The 20,072-nt window shown below is 44.6% G+C and overlaps 1 protein-coding gene across 2 annotated transcripts; it reads right to left on the bottom strand.

Moving 5' to 3' along the window:
• Positions 1–464: 464 nt before the first annotated feature.
• AARS1 (alanyl-tRNA synthetase 1) lies at positions 465–13,737 on the bottom strand. 2 transcript variants are annotated; one of them, XM_075282196.1, is made up of 21 exons: positions 13,697–13,737; positions 11,850–12,005; positions 9,050–9,238; positions 8,829–8,974; positions 8,540–8,731; positions 7,227–7,371; positions 4,574–4,719; positions 4,380–4,488; positions 4,154–4,304; positions 3,949–4,073; positions 3,589–3,733; positions 3,285–3,463; positions 2,941–3,054; positions 2,644–2,850; positions 2,118–2,302; positions 1,935–2,043; positions 1,744–1,857; positions 1,553–1,672; positions 1,380–1,466; positions 1,175–1,288; positions 465–1,056 (listed from the first exon to the last, which is right to left on the bottom strand). In XM_075282196.1, the coding sequence occupies exons 2-21, from the start codon at positions 11,988–11,990 to the stop codon at positions 871–873; spliced, it is 2,904 nt and encodes a 967-aa protein (XP_075138297.1). In that variant the 5' UTR covers positions 11,991–12,005; positions 13,697–13,737; the 3' UTR covers positions 465–870. The 2 variants fall into 2 exon arrangements, with proteins under 2 accessions (XP_075138297.1, XP_075138298.1); XM_075282197.1 differs by having other exon boundaries at positions 13,627–13,711.
• Positions 13,738–20,072: the final 6,335 nt, after the last annotated feature.

The raw sequence follows: 20,072 nt of genomic DNA, 5'->3' as shown, positions 1-20,072 counted from the left end.
AAACTGTTACAACTCGGTTACTATCTGCATGGTAATATAACTTGTATAATACTATAATTTGATTTTCATGTTCAGTCCACAGTGGTCATGTTACCACTGCAGTGATAGTGGGGCAGGGGATCTATCTTACAGAGCATCTGTGGCGTTTTCTTATCACAGGGTGTAGTCAGTTCTCAGATTTAATCAGAAGTTATTTCACACAAAACAAACTTTACACTTGTAGTCATTTCAGCCAGCAATGTTTCCAGGTCTGGGTCATAAGAACCAGTGATTTGTCTGGGAGACCACTGATTATAACAGATTCCAGCTATGTGGATTATGGGGGCACATTGATCCGTCTGGGGAAGCATTTATTGCTACAGACATGGTGGATCATCAAGACCAGTGCTCTGTCTGGTGGATCCTTCAATGCTACAGTTCAGACATCAATTTCCAGCACTTAGGACATTCAGAGAATGCACAACGCTTTGCTTTTTTTTGTTTTTTTTTATTGAAGGTCAGACAGTTATGGCTTATTCTACATACAAGGTGGTAAACCCAGAACATGTTATTCCCCCCAATACCAAGAGGAGGACACAAGTTATTAACTAGTGGATTCTATGTTAACACTTTCCTGAATAATCCCTTTTCATCAGTAAGGGAATGTGAACAGCTACATCCCATGCAATCCTGCAAATTTCAGTCAATGAATGATGCACTAATGCTTAGGCAGCGAGCAGGGGAAATGGTGATGAAACTAGAGGATGAGTAATGTCCATTGGGGCCAGAGACATCAAGTAAATCCTTTCCATGCCAGATGGATGAACTGTTCTACAAGCACTGGACGGAAGGAGCAGTTCTCTCCAGTGTTCTTACAATTCCTTTTTCCGTTTAGTTCTTCAAGTTTTCAAGCTTCAATTTGGCAAAATCTTCAGCCAGTCTCAGCACTTCAGGAAGGCAGCTTAGGTTCTTGCCTGTGGCCTGTGCAGACGTGTCCTTCCCACCACCTTTACCATCCATCACATCAGTCACATGCTGGACCCATTCATTAGCTTTCAGGCCTTTATCTGCAGTTTCCTGTGGAAGAGAAGATCGGTCAGTACCTTGAAGCACACAGAGCACAAGTCTCAGGGTCAATCTAGGCCCTATAAATTGTTGTCTGATGTAAGTTTTTGGGTTTTTTGTTTTGTTTTACCTGGGGAACCTGACACAGGCAGGTGATTTTTCCAGATTCATTGTCTGCAGCAAAGATTATGGCTGAGGTCTTTGGAGACTGGGACTTGAGGAGCTTCAAAGATTCATTCAGAGCCTGTGGGTCAGGGTGAAATAAAAATAAGGAGAGTGATTGAAGACACTACAATTAGCACAAGACAAAGCTGAAAGATCAAAGATAAACAGACCTTGGCTGATGCCCCCACTTCCATTTCTAGGACCAGGAGGGGTTGGTTTGGTTTTTCTGCAATCAACTGTTTAGTCTTTTCCAGAACCTGTGCAAATTAAAATAAATATGGATTATTAACAATCCTATGAAGGTCCACACTGTCAGTTCTATGATTTATTCTGTATGACTCACCCGCTTCTGAATGTCTGCTTTGTGGGCACGGTCCAGATCATCCATAGTCTTTTTAAGGGATTTGAGCAGCTCTCGAAGTTCGTCTTTCTGCCACTGAGAGATGACGGCTGTAGCTAGGACCTGAAGATATGCGAAGAATGTTAGAGAGGCAGAGATAGTACAGGACATAGGGCACTGTGAGAAGGTCATACCTCACTGAGGTCAGCAATCTCCTTCTGGACATCCTTGTTGGGAGCAGTCTGCTGCTTAACTTTGGCTTCCAACTGAGTGAGTGCAGCTTTCAAGGTCTCCTGCCTCCGCATAGCCTACAAAGACAGATAATAAAGTCATCATCTGAACCTCCAAGTAACTGCTCAATATGACAAACACAGAAACAACTCGCCTTCTGTGCCTCAGCTCCAGTGAGAGCCACAATTCTTCGAATTCCCTTTGCAATGGCTTCTTCTGTAACAATGACAAACTGTCCAGCATGGCCAGAATTCTGCAGGTGCCTGTAAGAGATGTTAATGTCAGGGGCCACTGTACAAAAAGTCTGCAAATACCTGACCAGTGACCCATCACTTACGTTCCACCACAGAACTCCACTGACGTTACAGAGCCTGCAGGGCCTGAGGGGTCAGCCAGCAGATCCTCTATAGGAATCCCTACAGAAACTACTCGTACAGGGTCTGGATATGTTTCATCAAACACAGCACGCAGTCCCTGAATTGCTTTAGCAGCAGCCAAGGGACAATCCAAGGCATAGACAGTCTGTAAAAAAAAATTCACAGGCATAAGTCACTACACAGAGAAGAATGATGTTTGGAGGGTCCAGAGCAGGGGTCCTCAAACTGCGGCCCGAGGGCCACATGCGGCCCGCCAAGCACTTCTGTCTGGCCCCGCCGACAACGCCGGCAGGCGTGCATTTATAATGAAGCTCCTGGGGAGCTCGGGCCAGGCCATGGAGCGCACTTCACTTTACGTATTGGAGGGCACCGCTCCTGATGTCTGTGCGACCTGCTCTGCCTCCGGCCCACTGTTTGAAAAGTTTGAGGACCCCTGGTCCAGAGTATGTGGTAGTGGTAGTTTATGGTCAGTGATGTGTCTTTCACCTTGTTCTCCTGGATCAGCTGATGCGCAATCTCTTCTGTTCTGCGAATTTCCTTGGTGCTCATGGCTCCTTTTGCAGTGAAGTCAAACCTCAGCCTATCAGGGGCAACCAGAGACCCCCTCTGATCTGCCTCCCCAAGAACCGAGCGCAAGGCAAAGTTCAGGATGTGGGTGGCTGTGTGGTTGCTCATAATTGGACGTCGCCTCGTCTACAATGAGGAGAGACATTTAAAATCAGATTTGATCATTTATTATGCTGATCTCTGCATTTTCACAGAACTGAAGAACCGTGCACTCACCTCATCAATGTAGAGGCGTACCCGGTCACCAATCTTCAAGCTGCCATATACAGTTCCAACATGTAGGACGTAACCACCCCTGACTTGTGTATTCCTTACACTAAACTCTGTTTTCTACAATAAATAGAAAGGTTTAGTAAGGGAAACAAAGGATAATTTTTTTTTTATAATGAAATGTATTGTGTCACATGATAAGGAAAGAAAGACTCAATGGCACCCCAAAGCAGCAGAGATAGAGAAGAACCTCGAAACTCCCTCTTTAGACACAATTCTAGCAGTGGACAATAAGTGATCTGTGCCCCCCCCATTTACAATGTTACCACACACAATTTCAGAAGACTCACATCTTCACTACTGTCATCCTCACGGACCATGTATCCCTCATCATATGTCTGTCCTCCTTGCTCTGCATAAAAGCAGGTCTTATCCAGAACCAGTCCGCACTCTTGTCCTGTGCTGACCTCATCCACAAAGGTCTTCTCTCGGCGGATCGCCTTTACAGTGGCCTCTACTCCTTCAAACTCTGCAAAGCAACAACATATAGCAATGTAACCAGAAACATCAGCAAGACTTTAAGAACACTACTGTTTTCTCTGCCCATCCCCTATCCATGACACACATAAAGCAGTTGCTGCAGTTTCATCCTACCATAGTTGCCATCGGAAGTTGACGTGTAGTTGTATTTTGGGGTATCATCGGTTGGTTCTAAACCCCGGGAGCGCAGCTCCTCAATGGCATAAATATCCAACATCAATAGATCTTCATCTCCTGCCCCTTTTCCTTGAGACTTGATCTGTAACATTAAAGGGTAGGGACTGCTGACTATTCACCACCACAGGATATAAAAAAATGTTTCTGCCTACATCATAGGATTTTCTGATAGACTAATATAGTCCAGTGCTACGTATTTCAGCCCAATTGGCCAGAGAAGTACAAAACACCAGAACAAATGTGGGAAGGTTTCCCTTCCTTCCTTCCAGATTATGACTGATGCAGGTTCTGTATTACCTGGGCAGCCTTTCTCTCCTCTTCGAAGCTCTCCATATCCACTTTCATGCCTCGCTCCTCAGCAATCAGGCCAGTCAGATCCACAGGGAATCCATACGTGTCATACAGCAGCCATGCAGTGTCACCTGGAGGTGGAAGTAAGAATACAGATTAGTTCTCACACCTACTAGTCAGGGAATATTATGCAGTTAGAAGCATCTCTTACCAGGGATGGTCTTGCTCTCCCCAAGACTTTGTATTTTCCTGTCCAAGATACGGCGTCCCCTGTTAAGAGTTTTCAGGAACTGAGTTTCTTCCTCATTGATGATGTCCTTCACCATGTCAGGGTCTTTTTTAAGCTCAGGGAAAGCATCTCCCTGAATACACAGAAGAGAATGACATTGCAGCTAGAAACACCACAACATAGGTAGGATAAAATTTGTGACATTTACCAATGACTGGACAACAACGTCAACCAGAGTAGCGAAGAATCCTTTGGATGCATTAAGTTTCTCGTGTGCATATCTCACAGCACGGCGAAGGATGCGACGTAAAACATATCTAAAAATCAAGGATTACAAAAATGAGGAAATAACTCCACTACATATACATACTATACATATTACTACTGCTTTATAAGACTTACCCACGGCCTGTATTATCAGGTCTTCCACCATCAGCAAGGGCAACTGTGATTGTCCTGGCGTGATCTGCGAGCACTCTGTATGCCATGTCTATGCCATCTTCATCCTCTGCTCCTACCTTGCCAGAATAAGGCCTTGCTCCAGTGCCCTGTGACAAGACACTTTACGATTAGGTGATGATTTAATGTGGTGTCTGGTCCTGTAAACCATTTTTTGACACAGTCATTAATTTTATGAACAGACACTCAACAAGCAGGCCAATGTGGGAAATTTCAGCTCTGAAGCCCATAAATATGTGAATGCTGCTCTGGCGGTGACTAAACTATATATGGTATATATATATGGTATATGGTATAACTTGTGATCAGTTCAATATACAGTATTTACAGTTACCCAGCATCAGCTATTTATTGACTGTAATATGGAGTCTAGTGGTGAAATTCTACAAACTCCCAACCCTCATAGGAATAAACAAAATCTGCATCATGTTCTGCAGAGTCCCTCTTGTAGGTAGTCAAACAATAGCTGCTTCTAATAAAATAGATGTATCTCACCTCTAGCCCTCGTGTAATGTCCTGTGCTCGTGGCCAGTATCTTCTGCACATCAGTTTACAGCGATGGTTAGCACTCCATTTGGCTGCTCAGAATTGGGTCAAGATTATTCAGAATGCACAGAACAGCTCTTTACCTGGAGACACTGCTGGAGGTATATATGTATAACAGCACAGAGGTAAAAAAGATAGAGCAGTTCTTCACATACAGAACAATCTTATCCAGGTCAGCTACCATAGTAGCTCAGCGGTGACACTAAATGGAGCACTAAACAAGGCTGTTAAGTGGTGTGTAGAGGATACTGACAGAGACAGACAGGACAGTAATAGAGATAATAGTAATTACTGTAATTTATCACTCATCATTTGTAACATCTGTAACTGCAGCTCAGGATTATTACTCTTCATTTTTTTTATAAACACTTTATTTTACTATATTCTGATGCGTTTATAGTCTTAGTGTAACTATATTCTGGTGAGATAATAGTCTTTATATAACTATATCTTTATATAACTATATTCTGGTCTGATTCTAGTTCTAGTCTTTATATAACTATATTCTGGTGCGATTATAGTCATTCTTTGATCATGTTCAAATTAATCTATTTAAAAAATCCATTTGCCAACAATTACATGAGGTCTACAGATGGGATAGACCTTTTGAAGTAGGAGGAGGTAAGGTTTCTGCTACTCATATATCATTTGTATTCTACATGGAGAGGAGTATGAGCCATAACTTATAAAAGGTGTATCACTGTGTCTGTGATATTAACCCCTTCCCGACATGTGCCGTAATAGTACGGCACATGTCGGGTCTGTAACTATGGCGACTGCCCGGGAGCCGGGCAGCCGCCGTAGCCTCCGGGTGTCTACTGCTTTAAGCAGTAGACAACCAGCTCTAATGCCTCCGATCGGTCCCCGGACCGATCGGAGGCATTAACCCCTCCGGCGCCGCGGTCAAAGGCGCCGGAGGCGCCATTTTCCCGGCGGCGCATGGGCGCCGCCATTTTGCGCGGGATCGCCGGCTCCTGGAGCATGCTCCAGGGCCAACGTCATGTTGCCATGACAGCCGGGAGCCTGTACAAGGCTCCCAGGCTTGTCTGCAAATTCTCTCTTTTGCAGGCTGGTCTATGCAGCCTGCAAAAGAGAGGATGATTTTTTGCAATGCATTGCAATGCATTAGCATTGTAATGCATTGCATTAGTGATCAGACCCCCTGGGGTTCAACACCCCTAGGGGGTCTAATAAATGCAAAAAAAAAATAATAAAAAAAAAGTAAAAAAAAAAAAAAAAAAAAAAATAAAAAGTATTAAAAGTTCAAATCACCCCCCCTTTCCCTAGAACACATATAAAAGTAGTTAAAAACTGTGAAACATATACATGTTAGGTATTCCCGCGTCCGAAATCGCCCGCTCTACAAATCTATTAAAATATTTTTCCTGTTCGGTAAACGCCGTAGCAGGAAAAATAGTCAAAAGTGCCAAACCGCCGTTTTTTCACTGTTTTGATTCTGATAAAAATTTTAATAAAAAGTGATCAAAGCAATAACATTTCCTGAAAATGGTGGAACTAAAAAGTACACCCAGCCCCACAAAAAAAGACGCCCTATGCATCCCCGTACACTTACGTATAAAAAAGTTACGGCCATCGGAATATGGCGACTTTTAGAAAAAAAATTTTTTAACACAGTTTTGGATTTTTTTTAAGGGGTCAAAATGTAAATAAAACCATATAAATTTGGTATCCCTGGAACCGTACCGAAACACAGAATATAGGGGACATGTCATTTTGGCTGCACAGTGAACGCTGTAAAACCAAAGCCCGTAAGAAAGTCGCAGAAATGCATTTTTTCTTCAAATCCACCCCATTCTGAATTTTTTTCCTGCTTCCCAGTACATTATATAGAATAATTAATGGTGGCATCATGAAGAAAAATTTGTCCCGCAAAAATTAAGACCTCATATGGCTCTGGGAGCGGAGAAATAAAAAAGTTATGGGGTTTAGAAGGAGGGGAGTCAAAAACGAAAAACGAAAATCAAAAAATGCCATCGGCGGGAAGGGGTTAAAGAGGAATATCACCAGTAAAGCTTTGTGCTGTCTGTACCTTCTGGATGGCATCAAAGTAAGGAACAAAGAGGTCTGTGTCGTAGTTTGACATCTTGCTCTGCAGCACGGACACCAGTCTCTCCAGCCCCATCCCAGTGTCAATGCTTTTCTTGGGCAGTGGTTTCAAACTCCCATCACCTTCCCTGCAAGAGAAAAGTCAGCATTTCAGTCTCAGGCAACGGGAGCAAAGGAAGCAGATATTGGGGAAAGAGATATTGAAAGGCCAATCTTATATAAGGCTTGCACCAAGTTTTGAAATTGTTCCCTAACAATAGGCCTCTCCAACTGTTCCATAGAAAATTAATGGAGCAGCAGAGCACCTTCGAATGCTACAACTTCAGCAGGTTTGGGGGATTGGACCCCCATTCAAGGATCGTCTGGGTCAAAGCGATCAAAGCCCTGCCAATCATGAACTAATTCCCATCCTATCAATAAGGGATAACTTCAAAAATTGGTACAACCACCACTCAAGCATATTAAAATGGGAAAGAATTGACAATGCTCCAAAATCTTTTACTGGTTTCTTTATTTCACCAGTGCATCTACAATTTCTATCATTTACAGCACCCATGAAGAAATCTCTGTTTTCACAGTAACAGATTATAAACAGGTCTGATCCTACAGTCACTCTTACATAAATCGCCTACATACATTTATAAGGAATAGATGACAAAGTATATCCAAATAAAGAGTGACTGCCTTTAGCAAACTACAGATACAAACAGCCCTGAACAGGAACTATACACGCAAAACAAAAAATTACTAAGTTGCTACGCTTTTGAGTTATGTGCACTGGAGCAATAAACAAAAAAAAATCTGTGAGGTTGGATTCACATCTGCGCTGGGGTCTCCACCATAGTGTCCATCGAAAACTGCTGGACGAAAAACTGCTACAAGCCTGACCTTTTGCTCCAGTGGTTTCAGTTTAAACAAATGGACACACAATGTTGTCCGCCTGTCCATTGTTCTGGTTTTGCAAAGACAGACGCAGTTGTGAACATAGTGTAAGGATAAGTTTACATCTGAGCCAGTCTATCTGATGTTCTGGTCCATCAGAGGACCAAAACAACAGACAGACCGACATCCAAAATAGCATACCCCAGTGATTATAATGGAGTCCCATTGGTTGTCCAATTTTTTAAAATTGAAATTGGTGGATGAAAAAATTGTGAGTTCAGGATTTTTGGTCCTATAGAGACTCTAAAGAAGATGTGAACTTAGTCTAAAGATATATGAAGTTACTTAGGGGAACCCTCAGGCCTGGAGGGTAAACTGTCCTCGTCCCTATATGATCAACTCATGTAGATTTACCTGTTAAACTGAATGAACACCAGGTTCCAAATCTCCAACACGTTGGGGTCATCCATATTAACCAAGTGGGCAGCATCACGGCCACCAATACGGTCAAAGTGAATCTCGCTGCAGGGTCCACAGGGGCCTGTGTCACCCATTTCCCAGAAGTTGTCTTTCATGCTGCCAGGTAATATGCGGCATTCTGGAAGCCTTGGGAAAAGAAGAGTGTCATTTTTACATATATATGATTGTTCCCAACCTCCCCGTAAAAAGACATGGTGCCTCTACCCCAAACAACCCAACTTACCCCAGATTTAGCCATATCTGTTTACACTCAAGGTCCGGTTCCAAACCTGCTGCTTCATTACCACCAAAGTAGGTGACGTACAGGCGCTCAATGTCTATGCCAAACTCTTTGGTCAGAAGATCCAGGGCCAGTTTACAAGCCAGCTCCTATAGAGGTAGCACAATGTTGTCACCCACAGAAACACCATCACTACAGCAGCAGCACTGACTAAGAGGCCTCACCTTGAAGTAGTCTCCAAAAGACCAGGAGCCCAACATCTCAAAGAAGGTGTGATGATAAACATCTTTTCCCACATCGTCCAGGTCGTTGTGCTTCCCTCCGGCACGGATACACTTCTGGGTGTTGGCAGCGCGGTTCAGCTTAGCCATGGGGTGGGAAGGGTCAATGGTGTTCAAAAAGATTGGCTTAAACTGGACAAATGACAGAAGAGATTAATGCTGGACACTCAGAGAAGATTCATCAAGTCCTATCATCTGAAAACTCATTTACTTTAGCAGTTGAACATAATAATTGCTCTTATTAATAGGGCCGCATGTAAAATCACAACTAGGCCTTTACTAGAGAGCACTTGGCTGAACTTTTGTACTTTTATAATGTTCCAGTTCTGTAATATACATGGCTGATATCCTGTGGACTATTCAGGTCATTGTGTCCTAAACTGCAAGTAAACCTACAACCAGATCAACCAGTGACCAGTCACTGTATATATACTGATGAGCTGAGCTACATACACATTAGAAGAGTAAATTCATAGAATGGAATCTTTTGGCATTAAAAAATGCATGGAACATGCATTTAAAATAAAATGAATGATTAAAGAAATTTTGGCATATTTTACAAATCGTAATATGAAGAAATTAGGATTTTGCCTCTACTGAATGGAATCATCTGAATGCCCTATGGGATCGAAACAAAATAAAAAAAAGTCACACCCAGGGCATCCTACATTGTGAAAAATATCCCACAAGCCGCTATTTACGTAGCTCATTTCATATTTCATTATATAGTGTGGCTTCAGCATTTTGGGTCCAAAAACTCCATGAAAGACCAGAAAAACACTGGGGCAAATTTATTGTACTTCATACACCAAATTTCTTACATAGAACAGTTGCAAACCTCGGGTTTGCAGGTTTTAAACACCCATTGTAACAAAAAATTGGCAAAAGTGATGCTGGAAACCAGAGGTGCTCCTCGAACTAAATGTGGCGCACCCAATGCCGAAGCAGGAGATATGAAAATCTAAATCTATAAATCGCCCAGTGTATAATGTGTAAGGGGCCCTTCCCATCACGTTCCTGCTATCCAATCAGCAGATCTGTATAACGGATCTGGTTATTTAATAGTAAAAACAGATACAAATATGCGTCCGTTTTTACATTAAGGGGGTTGACCAGGCAAAAATGGATACACAGAAGTACCGGGACGCGTGGGAGGACACCTCAGCAACAGGGACAGGTAAGTATGCATTTTTTTGGATTTAAACGTTAAAAAGGTTGTGCTGTTTTTGGCTGGACAATCCCTTTAAGAAAACAGGTTTGTTTTGCTGAACTGGTCTAGATGGGGCAAACCTTACAAGATTCTTTTCAACAAATATTTGTGAGGTTCGTCTACTCGGATCATTACCAAAAGTGCCATTATACTGTGGGGTCTCCACAGGTTATACTAAGCAGAGGCCCAGGGTAGGGGAGTTATAATAACAGGCAGAAAGGCAGAGGGCTCCACATTGCAGAAATACAGTTTTTTTTGTTGCAGATTTTACTGCGTGTTTTCTGAGCCAAAGTCAGCAATGGAATTAACAGAAGGGAAACGTCAAAGTGATTCCTTTATATTTTCCACTCTTGACTTTGATGACTGCGTTTCCGGAACTTGGTGCCTTATCCATAAACTGATTTTGTCTCACCTCTCCTAGGCACCCAGGGGTCTCTGAGGAGACTCCAGTGTATGCATGTCCATCTGTTCATTTGAATGGATGAAAAAGCATGGTATAGCATGTTTTTCTTTCCCTTATACACAATGGATTATGATGTCATGGAGGTAAAGTAGAGTCAAAATGACTGACACCTGTTTTACCAGCAGAAGTCTATAAGGATGTTAAATGTGTCTGCTCAATGGAGATAAAAAAACATATGATGTGAACAAGCCCTTAAAGGGGTTTTCCAGAAAATTAATAAACTATCCTTAAGATAGTAAATCTTGTAGATAATAAACAGTCACTTGGTCACTATGGATGGTGCTTGGGAAAGGCTTCTCACCACAATAACCAATAGTAAAGGAATTTCCGGCACTCAATTGTTCAGTAGCTTCCAATGTGTGGTATTTATTACATCCGATATATATATAGAGTGCAAACGTTTCGGTCAATAATAGACCTTCCTCAGTTTATCGGATGGAGAGAGAATCAGGTGAAAAGGGAGCCAAGGAACAAGCTGTGGATCTCCACACACCACTTACCTGGAGATCCACAGCTTGTTCATGACACCTGGGCCCTCACAGATCAACTGCTCAAGTGAGTTTGGCTTCCAGTTCACAAGCTAGTGACATCAAATTCATTTAACACATGACCTGCTTGCTGCAGTTTCCATTTTCCCGAGGGTGTACACTGTGTCTGCAGAGGTCTCATCAGGTGCAGTGTCCACATATTTTGCAGCCAAAATGACCCTATTCACACTGCACAGAACAGATCGACTAATCTACTGCGGACACCAGCATACCTCCCACCCTGCTGACTTATGGGGGAGGGGAGATGCAGGATGTACTGTCTCCCTACAAAATGCTGAGTAATAAGAAAGATGTCCCCCTCCCCCCCCCCCTTTCTTCACTGCAGTAAGTGGACCACAATCCAAGATATAAGCAAAACCAGGGATGTAGCTATACTCCACCCTTTGAAGATAAGATTGTCATTTAAAAAAAAAATAAAAAATAAAAAAATACAAAACATTAAGCTCATACCCCGTCGAAGCTTATATATTTGTAAACCATTTACAAATATGAAATTGTAGTGGAAAGTGGGCACCAACTCACCTGGTTCATGCCAGCATTGGCAAACAGCAGCGTGGGGTCATCCAAGGGGACGGTGGCAGAGGAGTGGACATAAGTATGCCCATTCTCCTTAAAAAAGTCAATAAACTTCTGTCGGATCTCGCTTGCTGTCAGTGATGTCATTTTGACGACTGTGATCTGCATGAGAAGAACACTGAATTTCACCTCCATCTAAAAAGGTGTGTCACAGTCATAATGGAAGCGCATCAGTAACCAGGACCTGCCTCAGGAACAGGGTCCCAGGGGATCAGTGAAAGCTACAAAAAAATTGACCCAAAACATACAAGTCCATAACAACAGCAGTAATTGCTTATTGTTGCTATAGCTCCCAGTATGGCCATACCTCTACATCTGGGGTATCTACAGCTGCCAGCACTATTATACCTCTACATCAGGGGTGTCTATAGCTGCCAGCCCGGTTATACCTCTACATCTGGGGTATCTATAGCTGCCAGCGCGGTTATACCTCTACATCTGGGGTATCTATAGCTGCCAGCACAGTTATACCTCTACATCTGGGGTATCTATAGCTGCCAGCACAGTTATACCTCTACATCTGGGGTATCTATAGCTGCCAGCCTGGTTATACCTCTACATCTGGGGTATCTACAGCTGCCAGCACTATTATACCTATACATCAGGGGTGTCTATAGCTGCCAGCCCGGTTATACCTCTACATCTGGGGTATCTATAGCTGAAAGCACAGTTATACCTCTACATCTGGGGTATCTATAGCTGAAAGCACAGTTATACCTCTACATCTGGGGTATCTATAGCTGCCAGCACTATTATACCTCTACATCTGGGGTATCTACAGCTGCCAGCCCGGTTATACCTCTACATCTGGGGTATCTACAGCTGCCAGCCCGGTTATATACCTCTACATCAGGGGTATCTATAGCTGCCAGCCTGGTTATACCTCTACATCTGGGGTATCTACAGCTGCCAGCCTGGTTATACCTCTACATCTGGGGTATCCATAGCTGCTAGCACGGTTATACCTCTACATCTGGGATAAATAAACCTCCCGCTGCTCCTCTGGGGCATCTATAGCTGCCAGCACAATTATACCTCTACATCTGGGGTATCTATATCTGCCAGCCCGGTTATATCTCTACATCAGGGGTATCTATAGCTGCCAGCACAGTTATACCTCTACATCTGGGGTATCTATATCTGCCAGCCCGGTTATATCTCTACATCAGGGGTATCTATAGCTGCCAGCACAGTTATACCTCTACATCTGGGGTATCTAGATCTGCTAGCACAGTTATACCTCTACATCTGGGGTATCTAGATCTGCTAGCACAGTTATACCTCTACATCTGGGGTATCTATAGCTGTCAGCACGGTTATACCTCTACATCTGGGGTATCTATATCTGCCAGCCTGGCTATACCCCTACATCTGGGGCATCTATAGCTGCCAGCACGGTTATACCTCTACATCTGGGGTATCTATATCTGCCAGCCTGGCTATACCCCTACATCTAGGGCATCTATAGCTGCCAGCACGGTTATACCTCTACATCTGGGGTATCTACATCTGCCAGCCTGGCTATACCCCTACATCTGGGGCATCTATAGCTGCCAGCACAGTTATACGTCTATATGTAGGGTAATACCCCCTACTCCTCCAATGGGATTGTCTGGCATGTCTGCTACAACCCCACTTGTCATTATCAGTCATGCCCCCTAATATCTGGGTAAACTCTGATATTTGGGGGTAATCATCTTCTATCCGCAATATGGGGGCTTACTCTTCTGTACCGTCCGGTGACCAGTCGTGCAGGCGGCGGCTGCGGATTACAGGATCTGCGCTACACTCACCGGCTTCACACGTTGTCTCCGTACAATCAGAAACCTCTGACAGTAACCAGAATCCCCGCCCTAGAGAACCGCTGATTGGGTAACAGGTGCCAACTCTACAATTCTATTGGATAAATCAGCTGCCAGTTAGCGATAACGAGGCTGCAGGCTGATGCAACTGGAGGCAAGGCACTGGTCACGTGATAGGGGTATTTAGGGGATAAATGAAGACGGAGCAAGGCTGGAAGTGGGGCCGTGAAGGGGCCTGTGACATACAATGGCCTAGGATTATAGCTGTAGACCGGCGGAGGGCGCTCTATGCCCGCAGTAGTTAGAGGATAGTGTGTGTCAAGGAGTGTCATCCTCCTCCTGACCAGCGGCGTGTTAATACCCATTGCAAACATTTCATATACGCCCCCCCCCCCCCCCACACACACACACACACACAACACTTGGACATACCTGACCAGCACAAATTATAATAATGCCCCCTCAGTGGTCCCCACATAGTCTAATGCCCCTTAATGGCATCACCCTGCAGTGGCCTCACACATGTCTCTGCCCCCACCCCCGCTTCAGCATTCTATCTAATTCTTCTACACCCCAGGATTCAAAATGAGATGGAGTGTGGCCATATTGGGGCAGCCCGGACCCCTGCAAATGGTGGACTGTCCCTCTAATAACAAAAGGGCTGGCGTTAGGGATCCACAGTATCAGACATTTAGTCTGATGACCCGGATAGCGGGAGCCATACATACAAGTGTATTGGCGTGCTATGCCTGCAGATACTCTGACATCTATGCCAGAGCCGTACAGCTCCCTGCTCTGACATAGAAGACTAGAAGTCCATGCTGCACATTATTTATAAGAGGAGGGGGGGTTTTAGATGAAGGATCTATTGTTAATAAGGGCTAGTTTACACGTAGTTTTTCGGTTCACATTTTGATGTGGGAAGCCGCATCAGAATCCGGACCAAAATGAACTAAAAATAATTAAGATTAATAAGGGTGCCCAAACTTTTTCATAAGACTGTATTTCTGCCTCTGTGTACTGGTAGTACTGGTGTGTACTGCAGTTGGTTCGCTGGTCCTGCGTCCTGCGCTGTTTCAGGTCTCTCTTGCTCTCCTGTGGCTGTTTCATGGCCTGGAACTTTGTCTGATTTTTTGGAGAAGGACACTTTTCAGCCGCACTGTGGCTACTTCCGGTGTGGCCTACATTTTCCCCCCCCCCTTCCTCCTTCTTTGTTCCTCCGGAGGGGATGGGGGGCTGGCTAGCGTTCTTGACTTTATTTCAGCTGCCTTATATGGTGTTGTAGTGTAGCCCTGCCCTAGATTGCGCTCCTTGCCTCTCTGGCAAGGTTGTGCGTTTGCCTTTGGCTTCCTTGGCTACCTGGGATACTGCCTCTGGCTATTACCGCTTGACTATTGTGACTTATCACTTCTGTGTTAAGTTTTGCGTCAGTTCCCTAAGGTACATTCATAAGGGCACTTTTATTTTCAGTCTGACTCTTGCTAATTTTTTTTTTTTTTCTATAGATGTCATCATCTACCTTGGGTCGTGGATGAGACGCTTTCCTCCGGGTATGATGATTCAAGCATTTTCCAGCAGACCTTTATTTCCTGTGGACAAGGTTAATAGGCTACTCAAGTCCATCCGGTCAAGGGACCATGATGTTGATGGGGAAGCCTCCTCGTCCACCAATAGGGGACCCAGGGCCTTCCATGTGGACGATTCTCTGGACAAACTTATGCAGCTTGAGTGGAAACACCCGGAAAAAGCACATGTGGCTACCCAGCGCTCCAGATCAATGTATCCGAATGCTTCATCTCAGCTGGACCGTTGGGGTGCGCCTCTGAAGATATGGCGCTCTCAAAGTTATCCCGCCGTACTGTGGTACCTGTGAATGACAGGTCTAATCTCCACGATCTGATGGACCGTCGTATTGAGGGAACCCTGAGGAAGTGCTAATCCGCTAATGGAGGGGCTGACGGATAGAAAGGGTAAGTGTTTACCCCAGTCTTATAGGGGTAGATCCAGACCCTCTGGTAGGGGTCATGGGTTTCAACCCCAATCTAGATCCTAGCCCCAAAGGCGCTTGAGGGGGCAGTCTCTGTGACCATTTTTCCTGTGAGAGGTCGTCTCTCCCACTTTCTTTCCGTGTGGTGAGAATACATCCAAGACCCCTGGGTCTTGCAGGTGGTGCAGAGAGGGTACACAATAGAATTCCTCCATCCTCCTTGCGATCGCTTTGTTATGACCCAGTCTCTTCCTGCTACTCAGCAGTCCACTCTAGAGGGTTCTATCCTCGATTACATCAAAAAGGAAGCCCTGGAAAGGGTACGCCTTCTAGAACGTGGTTTGGGGGTCTACTCTCCAGCTTTCGTGGTGCTAAAACCATCTGGGGACTGGAGGATGATCATAGACCTAAGATACCTAAACCAGTTTATAAGGAAAAAACATTTCAGGATGGAATCCATAAGTTACATAACATCTTTTCTCAACAAGGCGAGGTCCTTGTCACCTTAGACTTAATGGACGTCTATTTGCATGTACCCATTTATCCGCCGCACAGAAAGTTCCTCAGAATTGTCGTTCTAGTTTCTGGTCAGTTTTTCAGCATCTCCTCAGCCCCCTACATGTTCACCAAAGTGGTGGCTCCTGTCACCGCTGCCCTTAGGCAGGCCTGTTCATTGCTCCCTACCTCAACAATTGGCTGATAAAAGCTCAGTCTGTGTCAGTTCTTCTCTAGCATCTGCAGTTATCCGTCTCCTTTCTTCAGCTTTTGGGGTGGCTAATAAATTGAGAAAAATCGGAGGTAGTACCTTCCACCCAGACAAAGTTCCTAGATTCAGTCAGAATGCAGATCTCCTTGACAATTCCAAGAAGTCTAAGTATAATAGCTACCACCAGGTATCTGTTCAGAACCCGTTTGGTTTCCATCAGGACTGTGATGAGAGTCCTCGGCCTGATGTCATCCTCTGCCATGGCGTCCCTTGGGCTTTATGGCATTTGCATCCCCTCCAGGTGGAGGTCTTGAAAGCTTGGAACAGGTCGCCTCATGGCCTCGACAAGAAGATCTGCCTTTTTCTCAATACCCATCTTTGCATCAGATGGTGGATACACCCACCTGAAAGACGGAAGGTCCACGGTCCAACCTCGTTGGACCCTATTGACAACCGATGCATCCCTTGTAGAATGGGTAGCCCATCTGGACGACAGGACCATGCAAGGTCGATAGACCAAACAAGAGTTGGGAACAACATCCAATTGGAAAGAACCAGGGCTGTCTACCTGGCGTAGAGGAACCAAGTCTCTGTCTCTCCTCAGAGAGGAGAGTTTGATTTTCACATTGGCAGAAAGGAATCTGTCCCATCTATCTGCGGTTCACAACAAGGGCTCTCTGAACATAGTAGCGAATCAGTTGTCGGGGGTCCTACCATATCAGGCGAATGGTCCCTCAATCCAAAGGTGTTCTAACAAATCATCCTGAAGTGGGGTCTCCCAGAAATGGACCTCATGGCAACCCGACTCAACACCAAGATGGAGACGTTCTGCTCACTATACCAGGAGGACAATCCCTTGGCAGTGGATGCCCTGTCCATCACTTGGAGGTTTAGGCTGGCATATATCTTCCCTCCACTTCCGATGATACCACGGGTATTGATGAAAATCAGACAGGACCAAGTCTCTGTGATAGCCATCATTTCATTCTGGCCAAAGAGGTCTTGGTTTGCCCAGCTCATGCATCTAGGAACATATTCGAGGCTTCCCCGAACCCAGACCTTGGTATCCCAAGGAACTCAGAAGTGCCAGGATCTGAGGAGGTTCAACCTGACAGCCTGGAGGTTAACCAGTCTCTATGGAGATCTAATGGACTGTCAGAAGCTGTCCTGAAGACCCTTTACTGCGCCAGGGCGGAGACTACAACAGGAACTATCTGAGAATTGGGAATATCTTCAGGTCTTGGTGCTCTTCTCATGGGGTTGATAGTTCAGACCCCCCTGTCGGAGCTATCCTGGTTCTCCTTCAGGACGGTTTAGACAAAGGCCTGTCTCTTGCTACTCTGAAGGTGCATGTGGCCGCTTTGTCCGCCTGTCTGGCGAGGCCTTTGTCTCAGCTTTCCCTGGTAAGGAATTTCTTCAAGGGAGCTGCGAGGCAAAGATCATCATGTTCTGCTCCGGTTCCTCAGTGGTACTTAGCTTCTGTTCTTTTGGCCCTCTGTGACTCTCCTTTTGAGCCCTTAGAGGAGGTGGATTTGAAGTTCCTGGCCTTCAAGACCACCTTTCTTTTGACTATTATTTCCGCCAAGAGGGTGGGGGAGCTTCAGGCCTTCTCTTCTGAGGAACCCTATATTTCCTTTTTTGAGGATAGGGTCCAAGTGAGATTTTTTCCATTGCTCAGGCCCAAAGCGCTGTGCCTTCCTCTACTAACATCAATCAGTTGGTTTCCCTTCCATCCTTATTTCCATCCCCTTCCTCTGATGAGGAAGTGAGACTACATACTTTGGATCTTGTAAGGTGCCTTCGCGTATATATTGATCGTACTCGTTCCTTCAGGAGGTCTGAAAACCTCCTTGTAAATAAGTTTGGTAGGCTCATTGGTCTTAGGGCTTCAAAGTCTACCATTTCCAGGTGGGTCAGGGAGGCTATTATTTTTCTGTTCAGGAGTTATCTACTCCTGAATTTCTTAGGGCACATTCCACTAGGGCTGTATCTACCCCTGGGCAGAGAATAGGGCTATGCCCCTGGATCAGATCTGCTCTGTGGTCTTCTCAGCTTACTTTCATCAAGTGTTACAGGTTGAGCTCCCGTGCTTCAGAGGCTACCACCTTTGGGCATTCTGTTTTGGACTCTGTAAGGCGAGGAAACCCTCCCTAGCGGGATTACTTGCTACATCCCCGCATTGTGCTGGTAGGACGTAAGGGAATCGTTGATTATGATGTTAATCTGTTTTCCCTTAGTCCTAAGAGAAGCACAAGCTTTCCTCCCTGAGTCATGCTTTTCTTATTTCGTATTCTTGTATTAACACATGTGGAGGAGGTCTCTGTGCCCTCTTATAGGGTTGTAGTCATGCATATTCATTTTATATTGATTAAAGTTCTGCCTGTCCTACCAGCACACAGGGGCAGAAATACCCCCACATTGTGCTGCTGGTAGGACTAGGGTAAAACAGATTAACATCATAATCAATGATGAGGGAACAAGGCTTTAAAATGGCCACATTAAACGTTAGTCATTAGACTTTTGCCAACCAAAATAATATCCACCATGCTGGTAATTTGCCATCGGTCAGTTGAAAATAAGGGTGTTTGAGAATATTTCACCGAATTTAACTGATCATTTGCCAGTTTACACAAAATATATATATTTTTTCTAAACTGCCCCCATCCCCCTTTTCCGGTTTAGTTGTTTATGTTGATGGCGGGATCCCTCATACAAATAATCACATGACTAATCGGCCACATTGCGGACGATTTGTATCTTATGTGTATGGCTAGCCTCAGATATATCAGTAGACAATACCATAGAGTGTAAATGTCTTGGGTGAGATGGGCAATTTCTGGGGATGTTTTTCTCAGTAATTTTCCCTCTATAAGTATTTGCATAAAATCTTTATACACTGAGTTATTTGTCTGCTGGCTGAAGGTCTGGATCCAATTGGCAGAGCTGATTTCTAGTGGGAGTGTGAAGTTGTGGTACAGGGCTCAGTACACATCTGCATCTATAGGCATGAGTGCAATGTTTACTGATGGCTCATTGTCAGTGCTTATTCACACAAATGTGCCATGCACTTGACCATGATAAAGTAGTTTTTCACAGCCAAGTGTTCACCTGAGGATAATCTGTTTTCTTGGGTCCCTCATAGACTATTGAAGGATCCATGAAAACTGCCTGGGAAATGGTATGTTCTATCATTTAATGTGTCAGTAACACAGACCCTAAAAAAAAACAAAAAAAAAAACAGATTAGTGAATAGATTTACTACTGTCTATGGGGCCATGTACTGGCTGTTAATACAATTGGCTAGCACAAGCCCAGAGAACCCTTTTGTGTGAATAAGCACTTGAGTAAAGCTCTGCAGAGTGCCTGGTACTGTGAAGTCTGGCAAGAAGCAATGATCTACAGGATTATATGTGATGAAATGGCATACAGTCTTATCTAAATGAGATGCAATGCTCTGCAGATGACTTGAGTTACTCTTCTGTTTATATGAAGTGATGCTCTGCAGATGATGCCTGAAGAGGCAGACTGCTCCCCATCTGGTGCTAGAGATGCAATGCTCTGCGTTGTGAACTTGATGAGAAGTGACGCTCTGCGGACACAGCTCTAACAAACAAGTCTTGTTGCTGCTCAGATGTTTACCAGGCTGGGAAATGACCCCGCCTGGCTGCTAGGAA

Source organism: Leptodactylus fuscus, chromosome 7 (genome assembly GCF_031893055.1).
Source record: "Leptodactylus fuscus isolate aLepFus1 chromosome 7, aLepFus1.hap2, whole genome shotgun sequence".
Lineage (NCBI taxonomy): Eukaryota > Metazoa > Chordata > Amphibia > Anura > Leptodactylidae > Leptodactylus > Leptodactylus fuscus.
Note: the sequence above shows the minus strand (reverse complement) of the source record. Positions and strands in the feature narration are given on the sequence as shown.